At 31.5% G+C, this 17,464-nt stretch overlaps 1 protein-coding gene across 1 annotated transcript in view; it reads right to left on the bottom strand.

The window, feature by feature from the left end:
- Nucleotides 1-17,464, bottom strand: part of LOC131850016 (limbic system-associated membrane protein-like) — a 56,801-nt gene that overhangs the window by 18,360 nt on the left and 20,977 nt on the right. Inside the window, exon 5 of the mRNA XM_059200163.1 lies at nt 526-699. Within this exon, the coding sequence (XP_059056146.1) occupies nt 526-699 (174 nt within the window). The remainder of the gene's footprint in view (nt 1-525; nt 700-17,464) is intronic.

Consider the following 17,464-nt stretch of genomic DNA (forward strand, 5'->3'; position numbering starts at 1 on the left):
CGTCTCTCGCATTAATTTGATTTAATATCATCGTTTTTATAACCAGAGCGTATAAAATATAAATAGATACGTTAAGTATTTTATGCCTGCCAGATTAGAATTCACGAAGTTTGTTAGTTGGGGCAGCAAATCACTATGTGATGGCGGTCTTAATAAAATAATCTATAAATAATACGTGAAACAAAAACTTTGTACTTATTTTTACAAAAATTGCGCAGACTGAGCAGATGAAATTTCGCACATATAAATTTATAGAGAAGAAGTGCAGAATGCTAATGTTTTTTTTTAATTACACAATTATATGTCAAATGTATAAACAACCATTACATACACTACCATGTATTTGCCATTTACCATGTATTTATACAAACACACATATATTATTATACTCTTTTGTTTATTGTTAAAGTAACTGGTCAAATTGAGAATAGATTAATATTGTTTGTCTTTAATATAATTTCGATCACTGGATGACCGCTAGCTGATATTAAACATTGATTTAAAACACATGTTAATGAATCTTACCTTTGTCAAAGTCTCTCGAGAGTGGCTTCTTTAATAATATAGGTTCGTGATCTTCCCTCCTCCAAGTGACATTTGGTAGGGGATGCCCTGTAGCTTTACAGGTCAGTGTTGCATTCTCCAACTCTTGAACCGATACATCGGAGGAGGTATCATCGCTGACAATGTCTGGAGGCACTGTGAAAGAAATATTTCTATTAAAAAGTGTTATGACATTGAACATAGGCTAAAAAACGTAAAATTAAAAACAATATGTGAACTCTTATCCCAGATGGGATACGATAGGAAAAAATTAAAAACAAAAAAGAATGGCGTTTATAAGCGGATAAAATATATTATTTGACTTATGATTTGATTTGATTTGATAATCAGAGGCATTTTAGACTGTCGATGTCGTGGTGTACGTAACACTTGAATGCCAGACGACTGTACCGCCGCGGTTCAGATTCAAATTAAAATTTTTCAAATTCAAAATATCTTTATTCATGTAGGTCTATTACAGACTCTTATGATATGTTAAATCTACGATCAGTTCGGAATAATATCGAGATGAGAAGAACTCGTATTTTTTTCATTTTTTTGTTTAACATCTGTGCTTTCTTCACTGGAGAGTCAGTCAGAAATATAAATTACCATGTACAGTTTTTTTAAAGTCTTGATTATTTGAGATTTCTTGGGTATAATTAAGAGTAGTAATCCACGAGACAATGATTCAATCATTACGTAACTCTTTAGGGTTGTTTATTATATACCTATATATACTGCCATATTAGCATATGAAGGACTACCTGATCATGTTGACACTTAACTGGCATAATATATATATATATATATTATCAATGTATGTATCAATATATATATAAACGAAATCATATTGATCATAAATGTGAAGGATATGTATAAGAATTCCTCTATCACCTCACGATTTTTATATTTATTAAGTGAAATTGTGTATTATATTAGGATCTTAAATAAATTAAATTAAATATTATAATTTTTAAGTATTTATTGCTTATTTAATCATTCTTATTTTAATCGATAGTATGTTAACTTTACGTCTAAGTAAAAAGATAGAATTAGTAACTAAAATCTTCAAAACTTCTAAACTAATTACTAGTTCACTATTGTACAACAATTTTCTCATTTTACTTAGACGTAAAGTTCAAGTTCAAGTTTCAAGAAAAGCCAACAACTGTACAGAAACTTGTAATAGCCTTATTAGTAACTTACACAACTATCGTAATTTTGTATGCGTGTATATTTGCACGTTGCCTTCAGTAGATAATTCTAATTTGACTACCATATCTCACCCTCACCTCACCTTACCCAGACCGAAATCTAACTCATAACGAAGTTGCCTTGTGCTTGGCTAAAATAGATGAGATAGAGGACGTAGTACAAAGTATACCTCAGGTAAGTTTTGTACCGTAAAAAAAAAAGTGGAAAACATTAAGCTAAGAATTATTACCCTATTTACAATGACAGCAGAATTGTAAACGCATTTACAAAGTAAAGACTGTGGGGAAATGAAAACGCTTATACAATCTTACTTTACAAAGTTCGCAGTAGGTCTCCAACCAAAGAGTTGCACGATAAAAATAAAGTGAACGACGGCGAAGCACGAATCGCCGCAAAGGGCCTGCCAATTTTTTAACGAGACAACTTTCCTCACCAGACACCTAAAACGGCTCGAGAGGGAAAAAGTAAATTTCCACAATATTGTTATGATTTATCGTCCCTTGCTGCAGAACAACATGAAACTTTTTGCTTCTTTACCATTCCCGTTATACCTACGTGGTGAGCTCCATTTGCATTCAACGCTGGAACTTAAATTTCGTTATGCTCCTCTTTATTCTTGTTTCGTGTTTTATCTTCGTTGGGTATGATATTTGATTTTTATATTTGATTTATAGAGTTAATTAAAACGAAGGTAAAATTAAGATAGGATGCTAGCACGCAAATCTACTTGTATTGTTTGTTTTGATTATGGTTAAACGTCTATGTATGTATAATACAATTTAATACCAGATTACTTGAATCGATCAATCAAATAGATATTAGGCATCGCCTATCCAACTTCATTTCAGTTTGTAGCAATACTTGCAATACTTGCGGGATAGTAATACGATGTTGTCGGTTGAGACGATGTATATTACAGATGATAGTGAACTGACCATTTGCACATAAAATATTGATTTATTTATTATTATGATAGAAACACAGTTTAGAAACAGCAGTACTTAGTAGACACTATTTAGTTTGCTTTACTGGCTATATAATTAATTGTAAGTAGGTATTATATTCATGTAATTGAGTCCCACATTGTACATTATTCATACCATCACATTTTTTACTTATTAATTTGTTGAGTCAATCCGTAGAGATGAGCGACAGAACTGAATACGAATATGACGGAATCCTCGCATGCAATTTTTCATGATACGACAGATTGGCCCAACTAATCGGATGTCACTTTATGTAGTGTGAAAACGCTTGAAGAAATCAATGATACATGAGCTGTCTAACTCAACACGCAGGTAGTAACAAGCTACCAATTTTTCTATAACAATTTCGAATAATAGAAAAATGTGTTTTCTATTATTCGAAATTGTTATAGAAAAATTGAAAATTTTAGTTTTTATCATTATTCTAGATCACATATTGTTGTGTCAATAAAAAAAGAATCATTAAATATAACAGTCATTTCACAAGATGCAGAAGTAAGTATTTAGTATATAGAGAACGATTTAAATTTCGAAATAAATTTAGTAGTAATAAAGTATTAAGTACTACTACAGTGTTGTAAGGTAGAGCTGTAACTAAAGTTAGATAAACAAATACAAGAGGGCGATTATCTCAAACTTTCTAGCAAGTCAATAATATTGCTCAAAAGCATTGAAAGTTATCCCCGAGATCGAGTACGATACGAAACTCCTAGCTGAAATAATATTGAAAATATTGATGTTGGACCAAATCGATACTATACACTCAATGTAGTACAATCTTAAAGACTAATACCCGGATGAGGTAGTCAAAGAAGTGCTAACAATCGACATCATGATAAACGAAACAGTTGCTACATATACACTAAGATGTCGGTCAGAAATATACATGGACTGATTTTTTTGTGTTGATTATATTCGAACTTACGGTCTTTGAGATCTGATCTAAGTCGCGGCAGAAACCACTATGAGGTCAATATGTAAATATAAATTTTTATTTTATTAAACAATTATACATAACTCTCTTTTAATGTTATCTACGGTTATTTATGGCCATTTTGTTCACATATTTCTGTTGCTATGTTCGGATACGCAGTGATGGATGTATTCATAGATAGAGTTAGATTTTATGTAAAAAGAAATAAGGTTCTTTTTATAATGACGAGTAAGACGATGTATCGCTACTTTTATGCTGTAAGAGGCGCCAAAAGGAACAAAGAACAAAGAACACTGGTGTAGAGGAAGGAAAACTCAAAACAAAACCCTATAGCAAATTCACTGGGGCAATAGTAGCTTTGATTCTCCTCTAATGAGGAGATATCCATATTCAGTATTAGGTCAAAAATGCGTTGTTATGAAAAGATAAATAAAGTCGCAGGCAAGATAACCACTTGGTATCAATTCACAGATGTTACAAAAATACGGCAAAATACACAGTTGAAAAAAAATATTATTCAGGATAATAATAAGAAATAAAACATTGTGGCTATTGTGTATTTTGAAAGTACCTAAAATGATGACTGACGTAAAAATATTAAAAAATACATTATAGATAGATTGAGGTTTTTTTTCTTTTATGGATGATAATGGAATGCTTAACCCACCTGCGCTAACAGTTTCGCTGACGGGGCACCAGTAGAGGATGATAAGATGAGTATGAAGTTAAGTCAGTTAGCCCATCTTGGCAAATGGCAGTTTATCGCGATAATTTATCGCGGTAAACTATCGTGGTAAATTGCCATTTGCCTTGAGGAACCGCATGGAGATCAAACTGACATGGTACTTTAATAGCAATGAGGTTATTACACCACATTACTAACAATCCCCTTCCCCCGGTAGCTTGAGATTACATTCTCCTTTAGCACAAAATTAATTACTAATCCTCACACACGTGAAGTACATTAAAAAAGCAAACAACTTTCGTAACAAACTAAATTAATAACACTGCAAATACAGTCTTCATTTTACATAAAAAAGTCTACTTTTTTATGTCGTGGCAACCACCGATCAAAACGTTGAGGATCTATCAACGTTTGATCAATGATCCATGGATCTTTATACATTTTAATATAAAACCGTTTCCAAATACGCGTCAATCAATCATGGCGGATTTAACTGTATGGGGGAAGAAATTAAGCGTTTATTGACACTTCACTACAGGCCGTCACTTTGACGGTAATTTACGTCGTGAAATACTTATTTTCGTCGTTGATAAAACATTAAATATTGAAGCAACATTCGTGCGCTTGCAAAGTTTTAATATAGTGTGTAAATGTACTTTATAAATCTACTGAAATTGGATTTTCATTTAATATTTATATTTGCGTTACCAACTGTGATAAAATATATTCGAATTTATTTCAACAGACGGGTTAAGTCAACAAAAAGCATATAAATAATAACATTGAAATTCATATAAATGTTATACTAGTTATTATTCGGGAATTCGTTCATTTTTCATAGAATATACTATATTGATTGTACGAATAACTAGCCATCTCTATTCCACATTTAATTTAGTTTGGTTGAGTCGAGAATATAAACGAAAAACAGCTATATTATATATATATTCTACAAGAAATCTTCGACTTTGTATATTGTTGAATAATTCAACAAAGTTTGATCAAAATTGGATGAATAGTTTAGAAACCCTCTATTGGTTTTTATAGCTCAATATACAAACATACATAGATAGTAAATGATATCTTACATTATCGATTCACACTCCGTAACAAGTCTCACTAGTATAGATCTTCATACAAAAAGAATACATGTATTTGTATGAATAAAGTGCAATAAAAGGATTTTACCTTTCTAGTTATTATTGTTAATGAGAAATCAAAACATATATATAGCTATAAAATTCTTATCACCCTGACTTAAAACACTTTCATTACTGTTTTCTAATTTCTCTAAATTTGTTCAGAGGAATAGGTTCATATAGGTGGCTTATTTGTGAAAATAATAGTAAAAGTAACCCAGAACAGTTTATACACTGACATCTAGTCCCAAGCCAATTAGAGCTTGTGTTATGGATACTGGAGAACTGATAAAAATACTTAAATATTTTTTTAAATACCCATTGTATTTAAAAAAAATTTAAGTATTTTTATAGATATAATATGAAACACCCAGACCAATACATACAAATGTTTGTGTTGTACGAGGAATAGAACCTGCGTACATCGGATAGAAGACAGTGTACTAAACCGCTAGACCATAGAGCTATCAGTTATAATAAAGCTTTACTTTTAAAAGTAAGAAGGAAAATAATGTGGTTACATAGAAATCGTAATTTAGTTTCCTTTATTCATGGAAAACCCACAATCAACAGAAGTAGAGTATCGAGATATAAAAAAAATAGATAACATTCTTGCGAACTGTGACGGTCGGTTTTATATAACAAACTAGCTAACTACCTGCGACTTTATCCGTCTAAAATAGTGATCTAAACCATTCAAAAATATTTATAAATCTAACCCAGTAAGAGACATATAAAAACATTTCATAGCTAGCTAGCTTCAATGATGACGAATTTTCGTACAGAATATCATACAACTCAACCGACAGCCTAAAAAATAGGTTTCACTTTCAATTACCCTTTCAAACTCCTTACAACCCTTTTTTGCATTAAAAAGTAACCTATGTCCTTTCTCAGGGTCTAGACTATCTGTGTACCATATTTCATTTAAATCTGTTCAGTAGGTTTGACGTGAAAGCGAGACAGACAGTCAGACAGAACTCTGTCTAACTTTCACATTTATCGATATTATAACTTTTTAATTGGTTTACTATTTCTTCACTAATAGTAAATATATGGTTTTAGACATAGAAAATACCAAAATAGAACGTTAGATAGGAATTTCTAGGTGAAATGTACACAGTCGAGTGTTAAGTACGGTATCCACAACGGAATTAAGGATGTCTCTCTGAGCACCTATTTATTGGGCACCCGTGGGTTAATCATCTGTGGTATTCTATTTCGAGTGTCAGTTATATAAGTTGAGTGGGCCGTGAACTAGAAGTCTACCCAAACATAGACGGATACCGTGAATTCCAATTTGACCTACCTTGCAATGGCTTCGGTATTTTATTTTAGGCTGATTTTCCGATGATAGAAACACCGGTAACAAACCTGTATCTACAGATTTAATATTTCACTCAACACTCAAGACACTTCCACTAGTACTTCTCCAGATAACAGAGATTTAAATTCAGTGTAAAGTTAGTCCACGTTACGACTCCGCGTCGAATGTATGTCTTACTAATAAGCAAGTCTTACATATAGCAAACTACCCAATAAACTTACTAATGTACCATAAATAGTACAATTATTTCACCACCATACTCACTACGTACATACTACAATAAAAAATATATTAAGTAGCAACACCTCATCACATCACATATCACGATACAGTGGTGAGATGCTAACTACTGTGTTACAAACCAAACACAAAAATACCGAAAACGATGCATGATTGATGAGGTGTTTCTACCACCGGTAAGTTAAATTATTTCTTATGTAAGATATATCAACTCTATGTACTAGTAAAAGTATGTATTATAATAAAAAAACAACTATATAACATTAATTTAACTATGTCTCTAACACAATTCACTTTAGCATTTAAAATACAGCCAGCTCAAAGACCGAATGCCGTGGCTTACAAAAACCCTCCCTTTTATACAGAGAAGATATGAGTGGGGGTTATATGCAACTAGTTTAACGATACCGAGTAATAATGAAACTACCTTCTTTTAATATAAAATATCAGATTTTTCGACAATATCGATGTGAACCCTAACACTTAAGATAAACAAATACAATATTGTAGAAGATATTTTTAAATTACGTAATAGCCTAATGGATTCATGTAAACATAACGCACACATTACTGAAGTAAATATATTAAATAGAACAGGAATGATCTTGAAGGTAATCTTATTATTCTCAAACATATAAGAATATTGCATCACAAAGTGTTACAATTTAATAAAACCTCCCCTCGAGAGTCGCAAGTTATATATAAAAAAATCTAATCGTCCAGATTACAGAGTCACCTCGACCTGCCGCCGAAGGAACAAGTTCGAAATTGGAAAAGGAATCGCGACATTTCCTCCCGAGTCATGCAAATCGTAGGCACAAATAAAAAGTAAATTGCTAAACTTTTAGCGTTTCGCGGTTGCCGACATAAAATATTTTATATCGACGCTGTCACATTGCCCCAACTTCTTTGGAGTAAACGTATTGAACTACAGTGTAATTTGTTACGCGTAAATACATTTCTGAAATTACTTTTTTAACCTTATACAAATTGACTCAGTATTTTTGCGGCGCCAACTAGAAATAGCAAACGATTTAAGACGAAATCTCACTGCTAAACTGTTCTTATAAAATATCTCGAAATACTATATCTTCATCTAGTCAGATTAAATTTAAGGAAAATAATTATATTTGATTCTAAATCTTAGATTTCAGAAATCTACTGTTTATTCATGATATTTTTTATTTCAAGATTATTTCTATTCTATTTATTATATCTGGTGTTACATATAGTGTAGTGTATACATATATATATTATATATATACACATATATGGTTACAAATAAGCAGAAAAGTATGATAAACTAGTTTAAATAAAAGAACTTTTTAAATTTTATATAAACAATTTAAAAAGTTGCTTCTGTAATAATGAAAAATTTTACGCTAAAATCTAAAAAAAACTGTTATAAACAAAATACTTAGTATGCGTCTGGAAAAATTATTATTTTAATAATTATTCTTTTTTTGTTTACGTTCAATATTATCATTACATAGTACAAAACACAGTGGCTGTCGCTGTCTGTCCGTCCCAATGTATGCTTAAATCTATAAAACTACGCAACGGATTTGGAAGTGTTTTCTTTTAATAGATAGAGTGATTCAAGAGAAAGGTTTATATGTAAAATACATGTACATCCTTGCGAAGCCGGGGCGAGTAGCTAGTTTTATAAAATTTAAAAACATATTATCTTTATTATGTATTATTAATAATATAGAATAGTTTATAAAATAATATAATTGGATATGAAATGAAAAAGATTACAGACGTGCATGGCAATAATAGTTTGATGCACGGAATTTTCACTTAATCACACCGAAATACTTAAATATACTGGCTTTTTTAAAAAAAAATGTTTTACCAGTTCGTCTCAACAGAAACAGTATACTGACCTAGACGGTAATTTACCTTACATCTATTACCTAAATGATCGTTATTTATTATTACATAATAAATAAACATGACAACATTTCAATTCGCTCGACACTAAATCAACTATAAACTCAGCGCGCTGAGTTTTGAGTAAACTTTGTTCACGCTCAACATACTGTTGATGTGTATTTTTATTTGTATTTCAAAGATGTTGCGAAGCATTTTGCTTAAGAATTTCATTTTAAAATGCAATATGCGTCACATGTGTTCTGGTTTGCAAGAATTTTTAGATTCACGTCACTGTATTTTAGTTTGCTATCTTAGAAGTAATAAAGTAAGAAATTTTTGAATTACATTGTAATAATAATCATCATTATGATCATCAGTCCACTGCACTGCTGGACATAAGTTGCTTCTATGTCTCATATATAAAATGCTTCTATATCTAACATGTTTAATGCATAAAATACTCGAATCATAGCATTTATATCAAAGATATTAGAAACAGCTTGCAAGATTCTTATGACATTGTATGTCAGTGAGTCTGAGAATAGAAGATCCCCAAAAATCGATTAATTATTTTTTGTACATTTTTATTATAACTTTTTTTATGATTTAAAATACATGCGACCTAAATGTTCTCCTTTATACCATCAACCCCTATTTTACAATAGCGATATTACTTTATATGGCAAAACAATGTTTGCCGCATCTAAACTAAATATGAGTAACAATAACCCACGATAAATTACACAGCGCCATCTAGTCCCAAGCTAAGTAGAGCTTGTGTTAAGGGTACTAGGTAATTAATACTACTTCTTCTCATTCGCTTCGTTCTTGTCAGAACGGTCGTGGTTATTACGTAGTGGGATATGAGGCTGATGTCATCCGCCGTACGACAGCTCGCCATTTGTCTCTACTGTCTGCCATTCTGGTACACTCGTGGAGTGGACCGCCTATTGCTGCTTTGATTTGGTCGGTCCATCGCATGGGTGATCGTCCACGGGGTCTAGTGCCATCAACTCTACCCTGTATGACAAGTCGCTCTATGGATGCGTCGTTTTTTCGTGAAACGTGACCGAAGAAGGAAATAATGCGTGATTGTGTTGTTGCTGATAGACGCTGTGTAATGCCGAGTTCTTCGAGTATAGAAACGTTTGTTCTGAATTCGGTCTATGATACCCGAAGCATTCTTCTCCAGCACCACATTTTCAGTACTACTTAAATTGATTTTTTTATAAAATAATATACATTATACATACAAAACACCCAGATCTATACAAATAACCATAGTCAAGAATACAAATTATACCGTGCAAGGATAGCACGACCATAAGAAAGTAAGCCGGTGAGCTAAACCGTTAAGCCACCAATATTTGAATATTTTAACGTTCGGCTGTCTGTGGCAGATCATTCGTATTTACAAAATATCAGTACATAATAGTTGAAGCTAGTTCGCTAGGTAATCAATTGGTAGAAAGTTGCGCAATATATAATGAGGAACCTCATAATCTAAACTAGGTAATATACTTGTGCTATAGGTATAAGGGCTCTCTTGTAACTTCATTGCATAGTATAAAATAAAGTCTCTGTCTCGGTTTGTCCGTTCCTATGTATGCTTAAATCTTTATAACTACGTAACGGATTTTGAAGCGGCTTTTTTTAACAGATAGAGTGATACAAGAGGAAGGTTTATATAATATATATAATACATGTATGGACACCTGGGCGAAGCCTGGGCGACTAGCTAGTATACTATTACATTTATTAGATGTAGACATTTAATGGCATGTGTGGTATTGTATCTTAATGACTAAGTAGAATATGGATTAGTAAATCTAATTATGAAAATTGTATTTATCACAATTTTCTAGAAGTATGTAATAGGGATTGTATATATATCTATACTTATAACAAATCTATAGAGAGCTCAATTCTGTACATGAAATATATTTCCAAAATAACTATCAGGGTAATTAGTGATCAATACTGTTGCCAAAGATGCAAACAGTAAAATTTTTGTCTGTCTGTCTATATGTTCAGTATAGAAACAAAAACTACTCGACGGATTTTAACGACACTTGGTACAATTATTCTTCATACTTCTAGGCAGGATATAGTATGCTTTTCATCACGCTACTATCAATAGGAGCAGAGCAGTGAAGGGAAATGTTAGGAAAACACATCAAAACCACTGAACCGTGAGGAAGGACATAGGCTACTTATTTTAAGAAAAAATAGGGAAACGCAGACGAAAATGCGGGCAACAGCTAGTATGTAATATAATTGTAATAGAGGAAGGGTGTATACCTATGCTAATGTATGATATTTTGTGATAGTGTAGAGGTAGAAATACCAGTTACACAATCCACCGATCATGTCCGCCCGTGTGACACCCGGCCGGCCCAATAAAGAACAAGTTTGAAATTGAAAAAGAAATCTCGACGGCCGCGCTCGGAGCATGCAAATATCACGAGTACGAAATTGCTAAACTCCTCCGAGGTTACAGACTTCAAAATTTCATAAATTAACCGTAATATAATAGTGTATACTTAAGTTTGAAGTTACTAAGTAAGCTGGCTTCAAATTTAGTGGTAAGTTGAGGCGAAATGAACACTTTTATGATTTCATACCGCAATTGTATGAATAAATATATGATTTTTTATAGAAAAACTTATGAATAAATACATATATCGAGACTAAATCGGTATACTAAGCTTAAGAAGAATACAATAGACTAGAAAATTATTTATTCAAATAAATTTAATTTAAGCACTTTTGAATAGTCATAGTTATCATTCTTTTAATCTACCGCTCCTTCAGAAAGCTGTCTCATCACAAGAAGAATGAATAAGAAACTTGCGCGTTGCTCTTGAAGATTAAGAATATTCTATTAATTTTAGAAGAAGTAATCACATCATCATTATTTAAGTAAAACATACGATAAAGTAGAATTGGGTTTGTTTTGAGTTAATTAAAAATTTATTTAAATATTGTAGAAGTACTTTCAGACAGAAAGTAGAGAGGCATCCTCTATCTAAATAGACCACTTTTGAAGAGGAAGAGATTGCTTATGCGGTATGACTGTCTTTTGTACCTTAGGAGTAAATAAATAGTACATACTCTATCTATAGTACATATAAGTATTCAATTAATTATAACACGTAATTTTTTAGTTACACACAAATCGAAAGGACAAGTCATTCGCTTATTCTTTTATACAAATAATTTTTATCACCGAAATTTGTAGTAACTTTAATAATAACTCCAGACAATTCACACAGCGTCATCTAGTCCCCAAGGTAAGCAAGCTTGTGTTATGAGTGTTAGACAACTGATACAAATACATATATATACATATATATATCTATACATTTTTTGTAAATACATACATATATATAGACAACACGTAGACCGATACAAACAATCACACTCATGAATACAAATGTTTGCACCGTGCGAGTAATCTAACCTGCGACCATCGGAAATAAAGCGATGAGTTCACCCGCTAGACCACAGAGGCCGTCAATAACAATAGTAAATTTTTACTTCTCAAAATATAGAACAGAGTAATCAATCTAGTATAATGCCGTGCACCTTCTGCGTTTGGTCGGTTATCAAATAGTGCTAAGCTACACATTTACCTATCTAGATGTGAATATATTGTGCCCTCAAGTTGTCTTTCCAGCTTTAGAAGCAAGGGTCGGCTAAGTTAAGTTAATCCGATAGGATTAACTTAAGTAGAATGTGCTATGGAGGTCACTGCCGGTTATAGGTGATGTTTCTTTGAAAACAATCTAACTAGTGTATCATAAATTTATTTTATTAATTTGTAATTATTTTGCTAGCAAAATTTAATGAAGATAATACCTACTTATTTTGTAAATCTATACAGAAATTTGAAAATAGAACGTTGGATTCCTATTTCAAATATAGAATATGATATTTATTTCGCCTATTTTGCTGCCAGTATCATATTTGCAACTGTTTTTCTTTTATTCATTTAAATTACTGCTAAGGAATGACAGGCAATGCAAGGCGTGACAGATACCACAGTGGTACAGATTCAATTTATAATGTTTAGGCTAGTCTATAGGTTTTGGCCACCACTCTATCAAGTGTCCCACTATCTTATGCTAAATATGGAAGTTTTGATTTGAATACATTTGAATATACAAATACTGCGGTACAAAATATAGAATTTTTTATAATGATATAATATTTTTAGGAATGTTAGTAGTGCTGTCCTAAAAGTTTTAAAACATTTTTTTTATTTATAATTACATTAAAAATACATTATGTATGTGCATAACGGAATGTAAACATTGCTTGTGTTCTCATAAATCTATTCATATTCATTATAACATGACTGAATGAATATAATAACAATTCTGTTTTGAAGATAAACACATATTACAAAAGCTTCATACAAAGTCGACATAGAAATATAATTGTGTTCTAATAAAAGATAATCAAATTCAATATTCGAATTTCGAATTCTAATTTCTCATTTTTTTTATTCTGCAAATTGGCAAAGGACCTATTTATACTTCTATAAAATAATACCATAACCATGGTGTATGGTGTTGTTGTATATATAATAGATGGTATACATGTGGGTGTCGTTTAACATTTGAAGGTCACAATAGTGACAACACTTTATGTTTTATCAGGATTGGTCTGAAATTAATCATTCACGATTATTTCTCTCTTTGGTCTCTTGATATAATATTCATAGATACTCATAATATTTGATTTTTTTGTGGAAGTATTGTATTCTATATTTGTGTAGTCATATTATATAATTAAAACTGCTTTAAAAACGTGGAATAATTTTGTAATTTTCAAGCTAATTAATAAATAACCACAAAAGCATTCGCATTCGCACAATATTAATACTTGAAAACCTACCACAAGAATTTCGAGCGTTATCAGTTATCACATATAAAACATTCAACACCAACTCTAATAAACAAGCCTTCACCGTACCCTATAAACAAATAAAATAACACATTATAATACATTAATATTGTAATAGAATATGAAATCGGAGCCCACATGTACCGGCTAGCCGATCGATCAACGACCAACATGCCCCAGAAAGGCGAATGGAAAAGGGCGCGGTAACTCGTAATCTAAGCCTGCTTCTGCCGTAATAATCGTATATCTTCACGGTTATTCCCAGGAGGGGTTACGGAATGCATGAATGTTGACGGCGAGGCTTGTTTCGTCTCGTATACCAATAAATGATACGACTCCGGTGTTACGTTTTGAAACAATACCGCTATCTATGGAATGGAAATGTATCCACAATCCATACATCCACTTCTTTATATATTCGTATAAGAAAATTACCATATTTGGTTGGATATTTAGATAGAATATGCTTTGTTTGCATTATTCAATAATTGAAGACACAATGAATTACTAAATTAAATGTGAACGAAGAAATTGTATTTATATTAAGCTGTTAAAAGTAATTATTGATGATGTTTTTTATTCAGAAATAGTATTGTTATATGTATCGAAATTAAAGCCGATAAAAAGAAGAATAATAATAACAATATATAAAGTTATATATATCAAATAATAAACAATAAAAAACATATATACAATACACATAAAAAGTTGCGTTATGCACACTAAACATGTGTATAAATAAATACAAATAATTATTTTTGTAACAGAAATCCTTGTAATTACTGTACTGTAAAAGATGATAAAATTTCTACTTTTAAAATATGCTGCAAAAGAATATCAACGTCAAAGTCTCTTGGCATATTTTGTATTTTTTTTTTTATTAATGATTACCAAATTGGCATAATTGTTCATTAATTGTTTTTGTAGGAATCTCAAATGTTTTTTAATTAAAATAGACCATATTATTCTTTTGTTCCATTAATTTGACCCATGTCTAACAATATAATATTAATAATATCTTAGGACAACTTACACAGCGCCATCTAGTCCCAAGCTAAGCAAAGCTTGTGTTGTTGTTACTAGATTTGGTTGTTACTAGAGTTGATTACTAGATAATAATATTTCTATGTTCTATGTAAATTTCACATTAATTCCTCAAACCGTTTTTACATGAAACATCAACACAGACAGACATTTCTCGTCTCGCCATCATTTTACAAATTTATTATAATTTAAAGAAGAGAGCTGTTACAAAAAAGCATTTCCTTTTATGTTCGCTGTATGACGAACAAACTACTCCGCGAGTTAAGAATAATTCATAATTTCACGTCCCTAGGGCTTATGAATTTTAATAATAAGGAGTTTATAAAACCCGGAATAGTTGGGATGGAAATACGAGTGTAGAACGGTAGTCTGCGGAAGTTGGTTCGCGTATGTAACGACCTTGGAATAAGGAAGTTATAGTCTATTTTTAAACATACTTTGTGTATTTAAAAATAGACTATAACTTCCTAATTCCAAGGTTTCATTTTGTATTAGGAATTATCAAATCACATGCGATGGTAATATTTACCTTACGCTTTCTCTCTGTCTCTTCTAAGACGATAAATAGAGAAACAGAGTTATCTCTACTTATAATAAGTAAGTGCTCAATAATTTTCATTATGACTGTATAAGGGGGTTGGGAAATCTCTATTTTTATGAATGACGATGGAATTGTACATCCGGCTGAGTAAACATCTGGGTAAGTGACTGTTTTTAATTTCAAATTAATAGCATTACACTAGTGCATATGAAAGTACATATAATAATAATCTCAGAACAATTCACATAGCGCCATCTAGACCCAAGTTAAGCTAGTTAAAGCTTGTGGGTACTAAATAACTAATATAAATATACCGATTTTTTTTTCGTAAATACATACAATTTATACGTAGAAACACCTAGACCAATACAAACAATCATACTCATGAATACAAATGTTTATGCCGTGCGAGGAATCAAATCCGCGACCATCGAAAGTAAGGTAGTGTTCTAAACCACTAACCATTGAAGCCGTCAATATATGTAGTACAAACATCAAAAAATTAAATTTATAAATTGTCTCTCTGTTTGTTCATGTTAATCTCAGAATCGATGATGGACAGGTGTTAACTAGACTATTAGCAAAAAATATGTTAATATAGTAACTTAAGATACTTTTATCTTAGTTTTTTTTTATTTTAATTCCACTAGGAGCATCGCATCGTGGGTAACAGTAATTTTGATATAAAATTCACAGAAATGAAATCTAAGGACCAGTAATGGAGATATTACAATATCATGTTTGCATTTAGAATATTTTTTTCAGAGAAGATGTGATGAATGGAAAATATGTAAATACAGGGTGCTTTACATGTGGTTGAGTACTACACAAATTATACCGCATATATTAAACATATGCCGTTTTTTTTATACTAATTTTACATGTGTTTCTGAATGTTACACAATAATCTGGCTAAATTATCTGAATTTAAATTTAATCTAAATGGACACGACGTTATTTATTTAGGATTAACATAGGAACGAAAGCCCATCCATCCATCTATACATATATACTCACAAACTTTCGGGTTTATAATATTAGTACCTAGCTGACTCGAGCAGCATCTTCTGCATCATGCTTACTTGACATTTATCATTATATTTCGCCAAATTTAAATTTTTTTATTAAGCCTATATGTTATTGTGATGTATAAGCTATATTAATGTAAAGTTTCAAAATGGGATCAGTAGTTTTTGTGTAAAAGAGTAATAAACATCCATCCATCCATACTCATAAAGTTTTGCGTTTATATTACTACCATAAGTACAGTTAAAGTGGTTTTAACACGAATAATTGTATGGTAAATAAGAAAATTTACCTCCCTCGACGTTTCAACTAGGTTACACTAGCCGTGGTCACGAGCTGACTGGAGTATTAGCGTATGTCAATGTTAATAAATGCCTGCAGTTTGTTCAACTACCGTCACTAGATTGTTCGAGGAAGAGTCACGAAACAATTAAAAAAAATATATACTCTCGAGAGTGTAGACTCAGTACACTAATTTTCTCACAATAAATGTAATTTGAATAAACAATGTTACACTTATTAATGAAATTGTATTTATACATCATAAAAAGTCTACACGTATTTCAGTGCGTTTCTCGCGAGGATTCGTTCCAACAAGTGTGTTAATATATGTCGCTGTGTTAGCCTAGGATATGATCTATATTTATTTTTTTAATTCAAATCCGTTCAGTAGTTATTACGTATTACAAACATTATTATTTATTTATTCTTATGCACACAAAATTGTATACAAGGCGGATTTAATGCCTGATAATATTCTCTACCAATCAACCGTCGCGTTGATCAGAGATAATAAAGGCAGTGCAATTTAATAAATAATATTGAAATCACAATGAAGTTGACAAATTTTTACATTAATCAAAATTATATATCTTTTCGTCCAAATTTCCGCAGTGTCTCAAGACGAAGGTTTAAGATCAATGTGTGTTGCCAGTGATGACTTACGGCACAGAGACGTGGTCGCTAACTATGGGCAATCAACTTACAATAAG

The sequence above is a fragment of the Achroia grisella genome, unplaced genomic scaffold (genome assembly GCF_030625045.1).
Source record: "Achroia grisella isolate CSIRO2021 unplaced genomic scaffold, CSIRO_AGI_Agris_v1 utg676, whole genome shotgun sequence".
NCBI classification, from domain to species: Eukaryota; Metazoa; Arthropoda; class Insecta; order Lepidoptera; family Pyralidae; genus Achroia; species Achroia grisella.